Below are 18864 nucleotides of genomic sequence, written 5' to 3'. Positions count from 1 at the left end.
CAACAATCATACGTAGACACAATTGTAGGCAAATGAGGACAGTGTGCAACAGACAAAGACAGTTTTAACGGCACTCAGTAGAGTGTAAACCTCCAGGCCACAGCAAATTCAATCAAGCTGCACCAAATTATACATGTTAACATATATATCAGTCCTTCAAATAAGCCAGATTTTTTGAATGTATTATTCCCCAGGACATTGGTGAAATTATATATTATTTAAGACGGATTAAAGAATGTGATAAAAACATTCCTGAGACCACCCCTTTGTCCAGTTCCACACCAAAAGCAACAAGTTCTTTCTCGGCACATGTCCCATACGTCCATTAAGTTTCAAGGAAATTGAGTCTATAGTTTTTCTGTTATCCTAAACACGAGACTGAGGAAATGAGGAGAACGTCCACTCTTTACTCTTCTAATAAGAGCAGATGCTTTTGGACAGGAATCATTCTGGATGGTGCCACACCAGAGCTGGAGCAGATTTTCACCACATCTATTTTATTTGTCCTATGTTTAGGTGAAAATAATTATTACACTGTGTGAGCAATGAGCAACAAGCTGAAGCTCATCCTGACCCCAAACCCCAAAACAGAGTTAAAAAAGAAGGAAGTGTAAAAGTAATAACATAAACATAACTCGGCTGTCCATTGAACAGTTTATTTTCAACTTTTAACATGAAGTATTATTGCTTTTGTCACATCAGTACAAAACTGTATCCCCAGTCCTGACATTCAAGACTGATTTATACAAGGCAGCACTCTGAAATCAGGCTGAAGTCCCTCTATTAGAATTCAAAGCTGAAATACAAACCCGTTCCTTTCCTCTTGAGTCCACAAACTGAACACTGACATCATCTGAAGTCTCTAAATAAAAGTGTTTTTGCATAACTGCTAAAGCAGCTGATTTGAGTGCAGCCCTGCAATAAAAGGCACTTTGGTAAATGCTGAGATGAAACAGACGATATTGATATGAATATTTAGTCTGAACGGACACTGTGTAAATGACAGGGTATGATAACAAGAGGAGAAGGTGAAATGTGAAATACAAGTTCTACAGGCTCTGCTCTGCCCTGAAACTGGAAGCAGGAAGTCCATCTTAGGTTGGGTTACTATGACATGGATTGATTCACGTTGACCCAGTCAGGACAGTTGAAGGCAGGTTTCAGTTCAGTTTACACTTCCCTCTCTGTGATAAGTTGTAGTGGAGACGTTTGGTTGTATCCAGAGGTCACCACAACACTGGGAAGTCAATTTTGCTGAAGCCAGGGTCTCTACGCTGCTCCCAGTACGAGTTGCCGCTCACCCACATGTCGTCCTTAGACTTCCTGTCGACACAGCAAGAAAATCAACCCGATCAACAAATTTTCAAATCACTTTCATTCCAATCCTCCCCCTGAACTACTGTTGTTGCTCTAAGTAACGTGAGTGGGTACGATCTCCTGTGGGAAGTGTGGAACTGACTAATGTTCATAATTATTGGTCATGGTAATGATAATAGTAATAGTTATTATAAAATATTGGTGGCTACAAGATGATAAGTATTATTACACTTTTTAGTCCCTCTCTTTTTTTTCTTCTTATTTATGCATTCATTGTACTTTTGTTTTTTTTTCAAGATTTTTATTATTACTTCTTACCAATATCACAGTGGTTACATTATCAATAACAGATAAAATGTATCCCAATTATTATAAGAATATTAGTATTTATATAATATTTTCTTTCTTTACTTTTCACTTTTCTTCCTCTGTGTATTCTTTGGTCATGTCTTGAATGTGGCTGCAGGTGGCGCTGTTGCTCAGGAATATTTACATAGTGTTGCTTTGAAGGAATTGATCAGATTCTAGAATAATATGAAATGGTAAAATGTTTGCATTTATGAAGCACATTTCTTGTATTAACCACCTCTCACACACACACACACACACAAACAAACTATCAAACAGCACTTGTTCTACACAATGCAGTCACACACCACTGATACTAATTTTACATCATCGGGGAGAAACTTGAGGTTCAGAATCCAGCAGACAACCACTTAACCTCCTTAGCCACATCCACTCCACTGCAAATAATTTTATAACATACGTATTATTTTATAAATAACTATTGATGTTAACTTGCAAACCTAAAATATATGATCAACACTTTTGTGTCTTTAAATGTAAATAATAGCCGCTTGGCTAATCCAGACAAGAAATATGTTACACAGAAAATCTTCTTGACTTTCTGTGTCGACTTCACTTGCATAGAACAGACATTTAAAAACATTTGGGACAGTAAGGGAGGATCGTATTTGGTGTTTTCTTGGTGTAACAAACATGTGATGATGAGCAGTTTCACTGTGTCTGACTGCACACACAGACTCATGCACAGAGGTTGCACAAACAAGAAACGAGCAGCATACTTGAAAAAGCGCGGCTGGTGTGTCATGTTGTTGTCCTGCAGCACTTTCCTCCTCTCCCTCTGGAGCTGCTCTATCCTCTGTTTCTGCTCCTCAGCCGCTTCTGGGTTCCCCTCCTCCAGCAGCCTGGACGAAAGAAACAGAGAGAGTGACCATTATATACAAAACCATTTCACCGAATGCAAAACAGGAAATCTCTATTTCTTATTGATAGTAGCAGCTGTGGCAACTCCCTCTCCCCGTCACAATATATTTACCATGGCAGGAAATTAATTTTTAAAGCACATTCATCCAATTCCCATGAATTCATCGCGTCGTTGTTTGGGCCCAAGGACAGTTTTGGTAGCTATAAATCAATTTACGCTACGGGGTCATCTGCACAGGTCATTAGAATAATAAGATATCAGTAACTAAAGTAATTAAGTATTCAATTTCAATAAAGGTTAGAGATAATGTTTGTGGATGGACAAACAGAGATCAACATTGTAGACAGTGCTAACCTCTGGTCCGGCCTGAGGCGTGTGTCTGTAGGGGGGAGCAGAGGTCTCAGGGTGGAGACCAACTCATTCAGCTCCACTGCAAACTGGGTGAAGCCATAGTACTGCTCCTGGTCCACCGGCATGGGGTCTACATACACACACACATACAAATTAGCAGCTGTCGTGTCAATTCGTGCATTCGTGTAAAAGCTGCTTGACTGTCAATTCCAGGGACCAATCACTCACTTGCTCTCCAGATGCATGTGGCAGAAGGTGGGTCTCCTTTAAACACAGACTCGTGCCATTTTCCAAAAAGGGAGTGAACTACTTTTCCATTTGAGTCGGTAACCACGGCCTCTATCTCGTTCACTGTTGAGCTCCATGATCTTGCCTGAAAGAGTACAAATTCTACGTGAAATATGAAACTGAATGTGAAATATTTAAAACAATAATTAAAAAAAATGCTGAATGATTTAGGCGTGTCTTACTGAGGATTAGAGTTGTAGTGTGCAATCGTTTTTATTTCTCTTGTTTATTTGTTTTTCTATTTTTGGCCAGCAGAGGGTGCTGTGTGCCTATCTAGTGTAAGGTCTGTTTGAGTGGGCTGCACTGCATAAAAAGTACTTTTTTTTTTACAAAAGACTGAAGTATGTGCTCAGAGAATGACGCTGCTAAAAATCAAGTGTCTAATAGCAGGCTCATGTGACTGATCAGAACAAACAAACCAGGTTTAGTTTGTCTCTACAACAGCACAACAGTAGAAATTCACTGAAGGACCGTGTTAAGATGGGAAGACATGTTCACCATAGCTTCTTTCTTGTCAAGATGCAGAGTAAAAATCACAACAGAACACAAGACATTCACGGTTATATCAATATTTGCGTTTCCTAACCTTAACAAATGTGACTTTACACTGGCAAGTGTCACTGTTGATATTTTTGATGGCCATCTCTCCGTAGTGTTCGATCCAGCGCTGGCCGCTCAGGATGTTGTGGATGCAGGAAGTCACTTTGTTCCATTCGTAGTGGTCCCCAAAGCTGCAGAAATCAAATCATAAACTGTACTTAACCACAAAAAAAAAAATTATGTTTCGTTCATAGTACTGTGCATGGTGATCTGGACTCTTATGTTGAAAACACATGAGTATATACACATCTAAGCACATGCAAACACACCCACATAAAGCCATTAAAGGAATAAAGGACTTACGCAGGTAGTGTGACATGTGTGGTTCCCATGGGAACAATTTCCATGGATTTGCCCCAGAATTTGTTTTTCCATCGAACATCTGAGCGACAATGGGAGACAAATTAGCAGGTGACCTCTTCTTACAATGGAAATCATCATTTTATCTTAATTTAGATCCTCAACAGGTTTTTTTTTGGTCTCTTCAGCAAACATCAGTGTCTTTTTATAAACCGCCGTCTTTATTCATGTGCACAATCAGGAATGCAAACAAGGCAACAGGCTGTAGTTTCTCTGACAATCATTGGTTACTCAGTTGTTTCTGAGCACACAGTGTCTGACTTAACTGATCAGTCTCATGAATATAATCTGCACAGCGATTTTGCTATAAACTAAAAATGTAGTATTATCACACAATGGAAAATCACAGAGAACACCAAGGCCACAGAGTTAAATGAGGTTCCTTAAATCTTGCACAACAGCGGTTTTAACTCAAGCATGTAACAAAACAAAAAGGTGCAGCGCCACTGGGGCATTTTCCATGTAATCCAACCCCAGCAGAGGGAAAATGGGTGGTTTATTCCAGAAATGCTCACCTTGCCAAAAGGTGAAGTTCCTTGAAGCACCATGACATGCTGAAACTGGCGGGTGATGACTCACCTGGGAAACAGAGAGAAGAGATAAATAATGAGATAAAGGCACCTCATCCGAAACAATACACTTTGTAGCTCATGGAGCTGTATGCATCAATCAGTGAAGGCTGGGAAAGGTTTAATTTTTTCGACAGCCTTAAACCATTAATACAAACAATTTAAGAGATCAGTATAATTAATGTAAATAAACAAGACCAACGCAGAGACGACTGGCAAGTCAGTGCAGGATTTGTAGGATTGGATTTAGTTGCAAGTCTTGTCATTTGCTTTAAAGCATACAACAGGAACAGGGCGCTGTTCTTCATTGATAGTCAGACATTTAAAAACCTATGGTGTGCCGTTTCAATTGAGAATAACAGACCAGTGTTTCAAATGACTAAAGCTGCTTTCAGTCATGCAATGAAGTCCAGACATTTTCCTGAAGTTGTCCAGAGTATGTGCAAATGTCTAAGTCAGTTGTCCTGAACATCTTCTGTAACTTTTCTTGCCCGCCCCCTATTGAAATGTCCGGAAAATTGGCCCATGTGAGAGTAAAGCAGGAAGAGAACACAAATATCTCAGGAAGAAGAATCGAAGAAGTCGCAGATGAAGATGACTTAACCAAGATGATTTTTAGGATAAGGGCTGACACTGTTGTTGATGTGCTTTAAACAAAAAACCCTGTGCAGTATATAAGTCATGTCCTCCCTCCTGCATGCTTGCCTGAATGTCATGGTAATTCTCCTGTTGTGAACTATTTCACCCGCAAAATATCCTGCTGTGTTCTTCGTATGTGAAAGGCAAACTCCGGAAATTGTCTGGCCCCAATTTTTGAAGTTAATGTCTGAAAAATGCTTAAATGTGGCAACTTTACATGAAATACATAAAATTCCACAAATATAATACCTTTAATTAGCGGGAAAATAAGCCTGCTCTCAATTTCTTATTGAAAGCTTGTAATTCTTTGTATGCCCATGCAGTAAATGGTGTGTTGTGTGTGTGTGTGTGATGTAACCTGTGACCTCTACCTGTTCAGCTATAAACCTGAAGCCCTTATCAGGTCTGTCACACTCGTACGTCTCTCCCAGGACGGGGTTAAAGGGTTTGCTTCCTGCTCGATGGAAGCTGGATGCATAAGCAGATATTGCAAAAGTAGCAACATACACCTGTATAGAAAATCAGAGAGGAGCGGTGAGGGTCTGACACCAAGTTAGAAGCACGTAAATGTGGTTAATAACGAGTACGCATAAGTAATAGTACATTCTCTGTAGTTTGTACAGTATTTATACAGTATCTAGAAGCCTGACACTTGTGAATATGATATTTTTGTGTGTTTGGCCGACAGTCTGTCTTTTGGACTATAAACTATAAATACTCTGGACCAAAAAGGCACAGAAACAAAAAAAGATTAGTGAAAATGTATTTTGTTTGATTTATTAAAACCTTTAACAGAAGCGCACACGAAGCAAAAAGACACACATCAGAGTATCATTTGAAAAGATGCCTGAGGAAGAGCACTGACCTCAATAAACATTTCCTATCTATAGTTTGCTCCAGGCCCTGTCACTGTTTTTTTCTACCTGTGCGCTTCTGCTGACGTGGAGATCACAGGCCTGAATACATATCTTTACCTTTTGCGAGCTTCAGCCTTATAATGTTCTTTGTGGTATCATAAGAGTTTGTTATATTTCTCGTGAGAATAGTTTGTAGATAGTAGATGCATAATGACATGTGTGCAAAATAACTCAAGTTTTTAATTAGAATTTGTACATGTTTACAAGGCTCCATCTTCCCTCTGCAGATTTATACATGCAGCTTTATCATGCTGGTTTTCTTTTCCGCTCACCATCCGCTGGTAAGGGTCCTGCGTCTGGTTGGCGGTGTCCAGCAGCTCGCTGTACTCCAGCTCCTCACACAGCCTCTGCAGGGTGTTGAGCGGCTCGTTGAGCTGCACTGGCATGGCCACCTTGGACAGGTCTTTCCCGATGTTGTTCCTCAGGATGTTCCACAGGCTCACGCTGCTGGCGGAACACGGGGAGGGCAGCCTGGTGCGCCGGCGATTCCGGTTCACCACGCTGCTGACTGCAGGAGGGAAATGTCGAGGGAGAGACAGTGAGACGAGAAGAAGAAGGAAGACCTGTTTTTAACAACAACGAGTGAGACAGAAAAATGTGAGAGATGACATGTTAGAGAGGTGATGCTTATATGTGAAAAATGTCTAATATTTGATGTTGTAAAGTCTCTGATGTCCAACACTGATGTGAAGAAGATGAGGATCGAGAGAAGCAGTTAAAAAAAACTGTCACTCATTACTCTGACATAAGCATCGAAAAATCTAGCTAACGCAAAATTCATTCAAATTTAAAAACTTTAGTTTGTCTGATTGTTTACAGACAAACAAGTTGACGGATTGGCACAAAACTCTAAGGAGAGATGTTGTATTGGTCAGAAAATAATCCATGACCATGTTGTGTGGATCCAGATCAGAGGGCGGATCCAGGACCTTTCTCTACCATGACATATTTACATATTTAGTGGGGTTGGTATCAATGAGTTTGTTCATCATACAAATGTGTATCTAGTGAATTTAAATGTGGTTTCATAAGGGAACAGAGGTTTGCACTCTACTGAGTGATACTCTAGTTGAATAAATGTTTCCTCATGGAGTTAAGATTCATGCAGAGGAAATATAGAGGAAACAACATCTGCAGCAGTGAATTAAGAAATCATGTCTGCAGATGTTTCGTCACATACTGCACCGAGTTTGTAAACGTGTCTGAAAGATGGCAGTAGTACTGTTCTAGCACACTCCCTCAGCAAGAGAGTAATTTCTCTGATTCCAGATATTCATAATTTATACTGTGTTAAACTCTGAGAAAGCACAATAAGACCCCCAGAGGCTCAGTTGCAGTCGCTTTCAAGCGCACAGGGGAGGACAAGTCCTGCCCCTCTATGACAGAATGAGGTCCCCGTATTTCACTCTGTTGCACACAAGCACACATACACAACTTGCTACTGTATTATATACCAGAATTGTGTCTCTCACTGCCTCCCTCGTTGCTGTAGGTATCCATGGAGACACTGTCACTGACATCACTGATGTACGAGTCATCGTCGGACGCCTGGAGATAAAAGAGAATCAATGGTGAAGGTCAGAAAGCGTCCAAAGCGCAGGATCAAAAGACAAAAAAAACATTAACATAAAACCCAGACTTTCGAGTCAATACAAAATAAATAAAGGCAGTTTACTGTACATTCGTAGATGCAGGTATTTGGGTTTAGTTAAGACCCAGTTGTAGGGCTAAAAAAAATTGTCACCTCGTTGTCTCATTACCTTTTCTCCCCCAATTTCTCACATTTCATAGACTCGTTCAATAAAATTATCCCTGCATTTAGATTTTAACATGAAGTATCGGAGGGGGAGGAGGTACAACATAGTGTCTGACCTCATTTTCGGAAGAGGAAGAGGAGAGAAGGTACTCCTGAGCATCATAGAACTCGGATATCGACTCAGGGATAGATGCTTTGCTCTCATTAGACGCCTGGTGGACCAAGGAGTGGGAGCCGCCTGCACATTCCTGTTTAAATGATGAGAAAACCGGTTATGTGTTAACATTTTTTAATGTGGTGGGATTTTGCAGATTTGACAGTTCTGAATCTTGGAGTCACTCACTGAGGTATAAGCAGTCTTTAAGCCCATGACCTGCACTGGCTGTGGGGGCTGCATGTCGACGGTGTGCCTCAGTCTGTCTTTTTCTGCTACCAAGGAACTGAAGGCTGATTTCAGTGTGGTGTGGACTGGAGTGAAGTAAATGCCAGGGACGGAAACAAAGACTTATATAGAGTTGTCATGGAAACTATCTCACCATATAGAAGCCCAAAAAAGCATCTATTTAGAAGTAAATAGATAATCTTAGCAATATTGTGGTGACTTAGGCAAGGACTCACGGTTGTTTGCCAGCCTGCAGAAGTCCACTTGGAGACGGGACGCATCTATAGGAGAGTCTGGAGATTCAGGACAGGCCTCTTGGGTATTTGACTCAGTGGTGGACAGGTTGGGGTTGGAGGCATGAAGACGAGGGGAATTGGAGGAGATACAGCTCGGGATCTGGGGGACAAACACAAAGAAAAGGTGAAGTGAAAACCATTATTTTGCTTTCATTCTCACACTATTACGCTTGTTGATATCAAATAGAGGGTTGCTCACAGTGCATACCTCTGCCAAGGTTAATGCCCTCACCATTTCAAATGTGTGTTTCCCGTTATATGCCCGCCCTGTGGCGGTCAGATATGTGCTAATATGTTGGATGGAATGCAGTTCTACCTCTGACACGAGAACTTGTCTTTCACCTTTTACCGCAATAGATTGAGTGAATTCTGTTGGAAACACCAACATTTTACAGGATCTTTCATAACCCATACTGCAACCTTCCATTAAGTTTAGTGGCAATCAGTCGACTAGTTTTGTGTGTAGTCCTGTTAATTAACAGACAGACAAAGAAAGTGAAAACATAATCTCCTTGGCAGAGATAATAATAATGAAATTGGACATGTACCTGTAGTGTGGTTTTTGTTTCTTTGCCACTGTTTTTGGATCGCCACCTCCTCGGCCTCTTCTCCTTTTTTGGGATGTCATACGTACATGCCTATGGTGCCACCAAAAATGTATTAGGTAGGAAAAAATTGGAATTCCAAAACTGACACGAGCACTCAAAAATATTAGATTAAGGATAATCAACATTTTGCGTATTACTTGACCGTTCTGTTACACCAACAAAGTCGGCAAATGCATTTTCATTGGGAATCTTGAAATTTGAAATGTGTCCACATTTCAAATCATGGTCAACTTCATTTGAGTGTCTTTGTTTACTTGTAGTGCACTGATGGCTGGAGCTGAGTATGTGCGGTGGATGACCTCCATGCTCTTCAGCAGCAGGTTGAGTTCAAGCAGGTATGATCCACAGTCCTCCAAGTCTGAGAGAGAAAGGGATTATTATCAGATTAAAGTTGGGGCTGAATGCAGGCACAGTGATAGGAGAATAAAATAGAAATATAACATTTGCTGGATCAAGAAAATCCAGCACCTGCCATAAAAAGTCGATCAACTCCTTTTCTATTTCTAGTTTTCCCCTGATGAGTCCTGTTCGATGTCACGAAGCTCTCTAACCTTGCAGACTTAACGGTGTTGCATCTTGCACAATACGTTGTTGCAAAGATGTAAAAAGCAATTAGTACATAAATGTTCAACGCTAATAACGTGCCAACGCCAAGAAGTTCCATATGTCAAGATTTCGCCGGAAAAAGTGCAGCATAAGCGTTTAAATTGCCTAAATGTGTTAACCAAGGTATCGTTTCACTGCAAATCGGAGCTGGACCCGTGTCTAATGTCGTTTGACCCTGGAGTGAAAACCCGTCTGACCAGTTTAAAGGCAAAAAAGAAAAAAGACAAAACAACCAACCTTTGCAGCACCTATTCATGTCCTCTGAGGAATGGAGCCAAGAGCTGATCTTAGCCTGGTGGACTGACGCCTGCTTGGTAAGAGTAGCTCTCTGTTTGAGTGAGAAAGAGAGATGGATGACGATAACTTCACAAACCAAGTGCATACAATTTAAGAGCGCCGGGGGAAACAAATTGTTTTCTACAAACAAGCACTGCAACAACTCACTTTCCTCAGAGAGTCACTGAGGGAGGGGGAGGACGAGGCGCCGGGATGGAAGAGGTGCCTCTCATGGGGATACATGGCAATCTCGTTCTGCCGATACACGCGGTGATGCCGGAGTTTTGACATCCACTCCTCAAACAGCTCCGGAGACTTCACCTGGGTGCCATAAAGTCTAATTAGGAGCGCCAACTTGGAGAAAAGTGCAGTGAGTGTGTTTGTAGGAAGCAGACACAGGAAATATAAGGAAAAACAGGTGTAGGTGTTGAAACAGTTAAGACTTGGCTCATAAACAGTACAATACCTTTAGGTGATAGATGTTCTCCTCTGTGTCCAGGTCAATGCACATGGCTTTTTTCTTTATTGACATGACAGACAGGCCGACATCAATGCAGCCATGAAGCTTTCCCTTTTTCAGCTGTGCAAAAAACAACTTTGTTAGCATGTGTCTTTGCAAGAATGATTCAAGAGCATTACTCAAGACCGTGGTCTTTCAATAGGAGAGCAGGACTTATTGATTTCATGTCCAGAATTTGTAATGCTCTTGGACTCCAACCAATGGAATGCCAGGTGTGGTGTTGACTAACGAAATTGTCCCACCGTCTTTGTCCCATACTGGCGGTTACAGGAATGTCAAAGAAGTAAAGCGAACAACACATCCGAACGTGAAAAGAGCTGAAGCTGGAGCGCAGGCACTCTGTCTAAGCAACAAAATAACTGAGTGAAAGCACACAGTTTGAGTACAAGTGCAGTGTATTGAGTGACATAATCGCAAGATCTGAATGTGAACTCAATCATTCCTCTCAAACTGAGAGGCCGCATTCTTGAATAAAGATAGGAAAATAAAAATCGATAAACAAATTATGCTCTTGAGGTGATACCTACATCAGTTCCACGCTTTGCATACTTCAAGATGCCTTTCTCCAACACAAAGTATCTCTAGATGGGAAGAAAAAAAACTCAGTCAGCAGCTGTCCAGTTGTTGCCTTCCTGGAATAATAGATTTATTGCACTCTTTGGTTATACAATAAGACACCAGTAAAAATAAAAGTTTGCAGACATTGTGCAGTTTTGCACCAATAACTCGACATTCCCTTGACCTTACCTTTTAAATTTAAAAACAGCAGCAATGAAGCAGGTGATATAATAACCACAGTTTACAAGCACAGTTTGCTCTCTTTTGTTTTACAATGAAAAAGACTACATTTTGACATTACTTGAATCCTCCTTGGGGGCTAAATGAAAGGCAACGCATTTGGCAACACACAGGCGCTGCACACGCAATTTGGCCCTTACAACACATGAGGAACACAGTGCAGGATATTTAAAAAAGTATATAAGCAACCTCAGAATGTGAGCAAACTCCAGCTCATGTCTGACACATCCTTTTAAAATGCTGAGAGTAACAATAAGTTCATTATGAGATGGTCCAGGGTGAAAGTGTTGTTATGTAACATGTTGCTGTCTGGGGTTATAAGTGGACAGGTCAGGTACTGACCTTATGCCATCCCTTCATGGGCCACTTCCTCCTCTTGAGCAGGAAACCCTCCTGCCTGGCAGGCTCCTGCACGCTGGCAGGAACCCCTCTGAGCCCCTCCACAATCTCCCAGCTGTCCTGGAGAGAGACATACGAGGGTATTTATTACTGCATGGGTTAGACAGACAAATAACAAGGTTATATCACAGCCTAAAACCTGCAATCAGTAAACAATATTGTCATCATCACAGGCACCACTTAGAGACATATGATGCTTCTTTCTTCTAATGTTTAATAGTTTTATTTGTTTATGCAAAAGGTCTGCAAAATTTAACAGCCATCGTCATATCACTTCACCATCGTGTTATCACAATGCCACACATTTGCATAATGCTTGCCCAGCGGCTAGTCTGGCATGCCCCCTAACAAAGCCAGGTAAAGAGAGAGCAGGGGCCCACATTTCCTACATGCGCTGGAAGTGATAGACCAATCACAACAGAGTAGACCTGCTGACCACTCAGAGTGACTGTGCTTTATCAGACCAGAGTGTTTCAGATATAGGCTGAAAATAGGGTCTACAGCAATGGACAGTACGAGGAAAGTGATGTATTTTCTGAAAATTTGAGCGTGTAAACCTTTTCAGGTAATAACAAAAATGATGAGTATGTCTCCTTTAGGTGCAATACTGTGGTTACTGCAATATCAGTTTGTTTTTTTTTCACTTGAAGCTCTTTATAAAGGGTGTGATTTCCTCTTCTATTACCTGTTAAGTGTCACAGAAACAAACTCTTAATAATTTAATGAATTTCAAATGTTTGATCAAAACAACAAACTTTAATATTATTATTAATAATATCTAACCTGTTTTATTTCCTAAGGGATACTGCATTAAAGTATATTCATGCTGCAAGTACTTTTATTTTCACAAACCTATATCAACACATGTAGAACCACAACAAACTCACCTGGTTGCTGTCTTGTTTGGAGGAGTTGCTGCTGTCACTGTGAGTGGGCGATGGCGACGTCATCTTTTTGCGACTTCACCTCCTTCTACCCTCTGTTGTTGTGTTTCTGTGGAAACCCACAGTAAAGCAGATCACAGCGGAGCCACCAGGAGCATCACTCTGACCTTTGAAGGCCACGCCACAACAGTCAGCACTGTGGAGAAAGGTTAAAACACAGTGAAGTCAGGGGAGCACATTTTAAAAAGAGGACAGAAGCAGCACACAGGAACTGACAAATAACTGACAGACACTCACTGTGTCTGTCCACAGCCTAACTGTGGATATAAAAAAAAACAAAGTCCAATGCTGCCTAGTTTTAAGGAAGCAGGACAAAAATATCCAAAACAAAAATACATGAGAGGCCATTGAGCCTTTATCCTGAATTCAGGATTCAGGCTACAGTTCACACTGGAACATACAGAGTATCAAAACAAGACAATCAGTCAATTATTATCATAAAGGAATGACTCCAGTGGCTGCTTCCATATGCATGAACCAGATGTAACTACCACCGTTTGTGTGGAACTAGTAAATTAATACATCTAAGACAAAAACAAAGCTAACTTTAACCAAGCTAAACTGCTGGCTCACTTCCAACAAATTCCTCCCAAGCCTCCTCATCTTCAAACATTTGAGGTTATGAAGCTTAGTTAAATGCCTTTACATATTCACAAAGCTGTAGTGTTATACTAGGTGAGAAGGGAGATTTACATTCTCCATGTGATGTAGTATTGATGACCTTGGCCTACTTGTACTTGTACAACTTGCATTTGTCTGATATGTTGCGCCTATATGTGTTTTACAGCAACTCCCTATGTATGCTGATAACACTTTAACACTGAAGTCAAAGTGGCTGTGTGGACGTGTACTGGTCATGTGAGCCAGGCACAACCCTGTCAGGTGGACTACGCACTAAGGGAATGCCTGTGGTCTTTGTCGGTGCCCACATGCATGCAAATGTGTAAACTGTTGATGTTAAGCATGCCGATATGTGCATCTGGTGCAAACAGTCTGGTAGTTTAGGTTTGTGTGCTCCCAGGGGCTCCGCTTACAGTCATTACCAAGCCCTGAACATGAGTCATCAACAGGAAAGAATGTGCTCCGTGCCTCGATACCCCAGACACACCATAACACACACACAGCTAGCTAGCGGCAACACGCGGCTAAAAGCAGACAGGAGCACTTGGATGATTCACATACTTGCCTACTTTGCGGCTCTGGAGAGACTAAAAGGACAGACAATGTTTTCTTGAATAAGTTTCAAGTGATAAACTCGGGGAGATTGAATCGTCTCATCGAGGTGTTGTGTTCAAGCGGTGACCTGCCTGCAGTGCTGTGCTCTCTGAAGCTTTATAGATAAAAATCGAGTTCAGGAATTCATTACGCATCACTCCTGCATAGTTAAGTCTGTGTGAACACATCTGTGTTTAACGTAGACTTTAAATGACCAAAGGCTCATCCCGACATTAAAACATTGAAGATAGGCACATTGTAAGAGCTCAGGGACTCAATGGAAAATTTCCAGGCTTGGCTGAACTCTTCCAAGAATACACCCATGATTATACACACAATAAGTGGTGAGTAAGGGCAGCAGCACCATGCGCCGCTTTACATAACATGTTCAGCAAACTTTGCAGCAGAACATTTCCTCAGAGCACAGCCTCAAACTGATCTGAGCACAGATGCACTCATTTCTGTTTCAAGGGTCACTACTTTGTGCGTCTCACTGGCTTAACTGCTTGTGTGGAAGCTGTGTGTTAATCTGTAATAAATCCTGCCATGGATGTGCCGCGAAAACTGCAGATGAACTGGGAGAGGAGAGTCCCCGAACATCCCACCGAGTGCCCTACTTACCTTGACTGAGTGATTACTGTAATATCGTACACCGCTGAGCCTCCTGCACCGTAAGACTAGAAGTGGCAGGCGTTTTGCCTTGGGTCTTACGTAATGAGAGTCAATCATTAATAGTACAACACCAGTGTGTCTTTTCTTTGAATACACTGGGGGGAGAATTTTTCTTCCACTTGTCTCATTCATAGCAACCAAAGTGCCAAGCCTTCTGGAAAGGCCCGCCACTCAAACAACTTACAAAATAAAGCTTTGCTGCAACAAACACACAAGCAAGTGCTTGTTCTAATCCTGCCTGTTTTGCTGGACAGTGGCTAACGCTGGTTGCAACTTTCTTTCTGGAACTGTAAAAGTGAGGTGCAGTAATTGAGTTGCAGCAAGTGAAAACGGGCTGCAGGACTCAGTCCCTCCCTAGAACCCTGAAGTCACAGCACCGCTGCTGTACAAACAGCTGTCCATTTGTTTATTCAAAGTTCAGTGAAGCTCCACTTTGACCACCGGTTGGTATGATTGAAAATGTCACTTATATTGATGAGTCCCAGTCGATACTGTTAGAGGGCTCTGATAGCCTGTTGAATCAGAGTTTATTAACATTGAATGTATCCTGTGTCCAAACCACACCAATTCGACACTGCTCTTCCTGTGGCTCATTAAATATACACACGGCAAGCAACACCTATTCAACATCCAGTTTACTCTTTGAGTTGAGGAAGGCTACAGGCAACACATTTCCGCGACAGTTTCTTATGGCAACATTGACTGAGCACACAAGTGTTGACTTAGCAGCCAGTCCATCTGCTTTCTGACTATACACATTCTTCCAGCCACAGGACTGCAGTCAACTTGACTGTCCACCCAGTTGTACATCGTTCCCGTAACTCCGTTACTGGCAGACTGGGATGGCGAAAAGGTCCTCGCAGATGGCCCATCTGTGACTCTCCCTACAATAAAGGAGCAGACCCTTCTGGGAAAGCTTCTTCACAGATTTATGGAATTAAAGTTGTGCATGATCCACTGATTATCAGACCGAGAGCCCGCATTAAATAGAAGCACATCTGGCAACATGATCTGGTTATTTCCGACAACTAAACCCAAATTTTATAACGAAATTGTGTGATGGATCATATGGATTTGGATTGGTTGGTGGCAGGAGCTTATCTGACCTCGGACCTCATCTCTGACAAAGTGTAGCTGTTAATAGCACTGGCTTGTTTGAAGATATTTATACAATTTCATCTGAAAGTTGTGCAGTACCTGTATTTCCTGTATGCAGGCCGAGTAAAAATGAATGTGAGCATCAGGGAGGGATAAAAGAGGTAAAAGGCTGTCTCGATATGACATTCAACTGTCAGTTATTTTGAAGTGCACTCAAAGAGAAAGCAGAAGACAAGAGGCTTGAAAAACCAGCATGCCCATATATTCCTGACCCAGCCATTTTTTGAAAAGCTGCATCACAAAAGATGTATTTCTGTCTCTTTCCTGCTGAGACGAGGGACACTTTGTGTAACTGCTCAATCACGTGTTGCTATGGATACAACAAAAACGAAAGGCAAGAATATATTCAGATTGTTTATTCTTTATGGACAATCTGAGGGCATAAAAACATGCTACTATTTATAGAACCTGTGCCGCTACCAGCAGAAATATGATTTCACATGAGAGTCTATCGACCGGCCAGTGTGGCTGGAAGTAAGGCATCTTCTAACCTTATGAAACCATAAGAGATAACAGGCCTGCTGTTCTCGGAGTGGCCACTTGGCGTATTAGTCTAGGTAGGAGTGCTCTGTATTTACCAGCTTTTAAGTGGGTGTTGTGTAAAAGGGTAGAGTGACATAAAGATACCTCGCTGAGTCACGTTGGCCACGCTGGATGTTTATGCTCAGAAATGGTGTAGCAAGGAGAAATATTTTGGCTGGACAGTGATCAGACCAGGGACCTAAAACTTATGCCTGTGGCACAATCCTCTTTAGCTCACTAGAGTGCAAGTGGTGGGCAGATTTGACCAGTGCCATGTGGAGCTCGTATTGATTTCTCTACATCTTGTTAAAGGGCACTTCAACAGAGCGGATGAATACCAACAAATTGGTGGCTGGATAGCTGGACGATCTCCTCTCGCTACTGGTCTGCCTACTTCTGCGACTAAACTTGCATTTATCCTCAATTAGTTTCAATTGTCAATGATCTAGTTGACTAACCATTAGGGAAATGAAAAGTCAGAAAGGTCCCAGATCCCCAGAGCCCAGGGTAATATCTAGAAAAGTCATGTTTTGTCTTAACAACAGTCCAAACCCTCACCCTAAAAAAAACAAAAACCTTCAGTCACAGTTTTGTTTACAGTAGCCTAGGTACAGGAATGATAATGTGGACCCACAGGCAATCATGTGACTGGGAATGGCACAGTGATAGTGTTTGCCTCACCACTCATGCGTATTCTGATCCTGTCTGGTCCAAGAGGTGCTACTTACAGCACAACAATGACAGGTAATGTAATGTAATGTAATGTAATGTAATGTAACAACACAACGGTCAATCAGGCACCTCACAAAAGTGAAGGGGAAGAAAGCACTGACCTAATCATTTATATTCCGTGAATTAATGAATGAGAGCAATGAATCGTTTCATAATTGATTAATCTTCCAAATAGTTGTATGATTAATCGACAGTCTGTTTGGTGCATTAAATCTCCATTGTATTTCCAGCCATTAAAGCTATGGCTTCAAATGTTTTGTTTTGTTCAACCCATAGACCAATACCCAAAGATATTTAAATAACATTTAGGGCCCATCTGATATATCAGTCTGCCTGTAAAATCAGTCAATTTGTGCCTATAGGTAATCACCATCGCCGTTTGTGTTTGCTAATACCAATCTGGTAAGACATATATACAAAATATTACATTTTTAGTAAAACTGACAAATATAAAAGCCTCAATTACATTTAATTGCCCTCATGGTTTCATGACAACGTCTTAGGAATGATTGCCTATATCAATTTCAGAAAAATCAGTATAGGCTCCAAAAGAATCCATTGGGTCTGGTTCTATTTACATTTATAGAAAACTACTGAAATCTGAATTGTTGCCTGTTTGTGTGGATTTAGGTGTCAGTTCATGTTATCCTCCCGAGGACACCGTTCTGTTTTTAAATGAAATGCAAACCACAGCCATTACTCAAAGTCACTCAGCAGACAGCAGCTTTGGGTGAGTTAAATGAAACCGGACGAGCAAGATCACATCCTGTACTTCATCTCCATGTGTAATTTGAACCCAATGAATAAGGGGTGAATACGTTTGTGCCATGTCAGCTTAGGAACCAGGAATCGAACAGTGTCTGATGGGGACAAACTCCACGCAGAGAGAAGCACAGGTGTGTACGCAGCCATGTTATTCAAACTTGAACATGTCTAATAAAAAAAACATGTGCACGTCCACAGCCTCGACAGAAAGCCACACGTTACAGACACAGACGCACACGCACACACACACACACACACATTAACTCTAACACTAACACTCACACTAACACTAACACTAACACTAACCGAGCCACTACATGTCAGGAGGAAGTCCATTAACTATTCTATCGAGAGCGGTGTCTCATTTCAACGCTCACAGACACACACGAGCCGGCGCCGCTGTCAACTCCGCCGCCGAATCCACCCGGAAGTGAGGCGGTAACGGCCAACGGCACACGGGTGCGAAGTCACACGAGACACCGGTGTTACAGAAGATAAAAGCTTACGGTTCCGTGGCGACGGCTACAGCATCTTCTCCCCGGCAGAGGAGACACACATGGCGGCTGAAGGACTTCAGGATCCTCGCTCCACTGACCCAGCGACGCGCTGTGAACAGGGGAGTGATTTGCTCGGTGGGCGGAAAGTAAGTGGCGCTAATCACAGCCAATCGCGATGGAGGGTTTAGCGAAAGAGGCGGGGTGGCATGTTGAGGCGAGCCTTCGGGGACTGACACCTTCAAAAAAAGATGAAGGTGTGAGTCGTAAATTCCATCGTAAAGTGACGTAAAGTTATGTGACTACAGATTGAGTGAGGTATTGTTTTCATGTAATATTGTGTGAGCTGAACTACAGTGGTACTTATGCTCACTAGTCTTTAGCCTGTGAGTGCTTCAAAAGTCAGAGAAAGTTCAATGATCAACTTTCGGAAAATTTACCTGAAAAAA

The 18864-nt window shown here is 41.8% G+C and overlaps 1 protein-coding gene across 1 annotated transcript; it reads right to left on the bottom strand.

Moving 5' to 3' along the window:
* Positions 1 to 640: 640 nt before the first annotated feature.
* On the bottom strand, positions 641 to 18554 carry LOC133972780 (oxysterol-binding protein-related protein 3-like). Its single transcript, XM_062410352.1, has 22 exons — positions 18428 to 18554; positions 12801 to 12993; positions 11857 to 11973; positions 11244 to 11297; positions 10663 to 10776; positions 10365 to 10517; positions 10158 to 10248; positions 9569 to 9672; positions 9255 to 9344; positions 8647 to 8806; positions 8372 to 8496; positions 8145 to 8276; positions 7727 to 7820; positions 6545 to 6780; positions 5727 to 5864; positions 4663 to 4726; positions 4091 to 4169; positions 3774 to 3918; positions 3128 to 3272; positions 2903 to 3029; positions 2406 to 2528; positions 641 to 1323 (listed from the first exon to the last, which is right to left on the bottom strand). Exons 2-22 carry the CDS (start codon positions 12861 to 12863, stop codon positions 1227 to 1229), a joined length of 2451 nt encoding a protein of 816 aa, XP_062266336.1. The 5' UTR covers positions 12864 to 12993; positions 18428 to 18554; the 3' UTR covers positions 641 to 1226.
* Positions 18555 to 18864: the final 310 nt, after the last annotated feature.

Source organism: Platichthys flesus, chromosome 17, assembly GCF_949316205.1.
Source record: "Platichthys flesus chromosome 17, fPlaFle2.1, whole genome shotgun sequence".
NCBI classification, from domain to species: Eukaryota; Metazoa; Chordata; class Actinopteri; order Pleuronectiformes; family Pleuronectidae; genus Platichthys; species Platichthys flesus.
The sequence above is the reverse complement of the archived record's forward strand: the minus strand, read 5'-3'. Positions and strand labels throughout refer to the sequence as shown.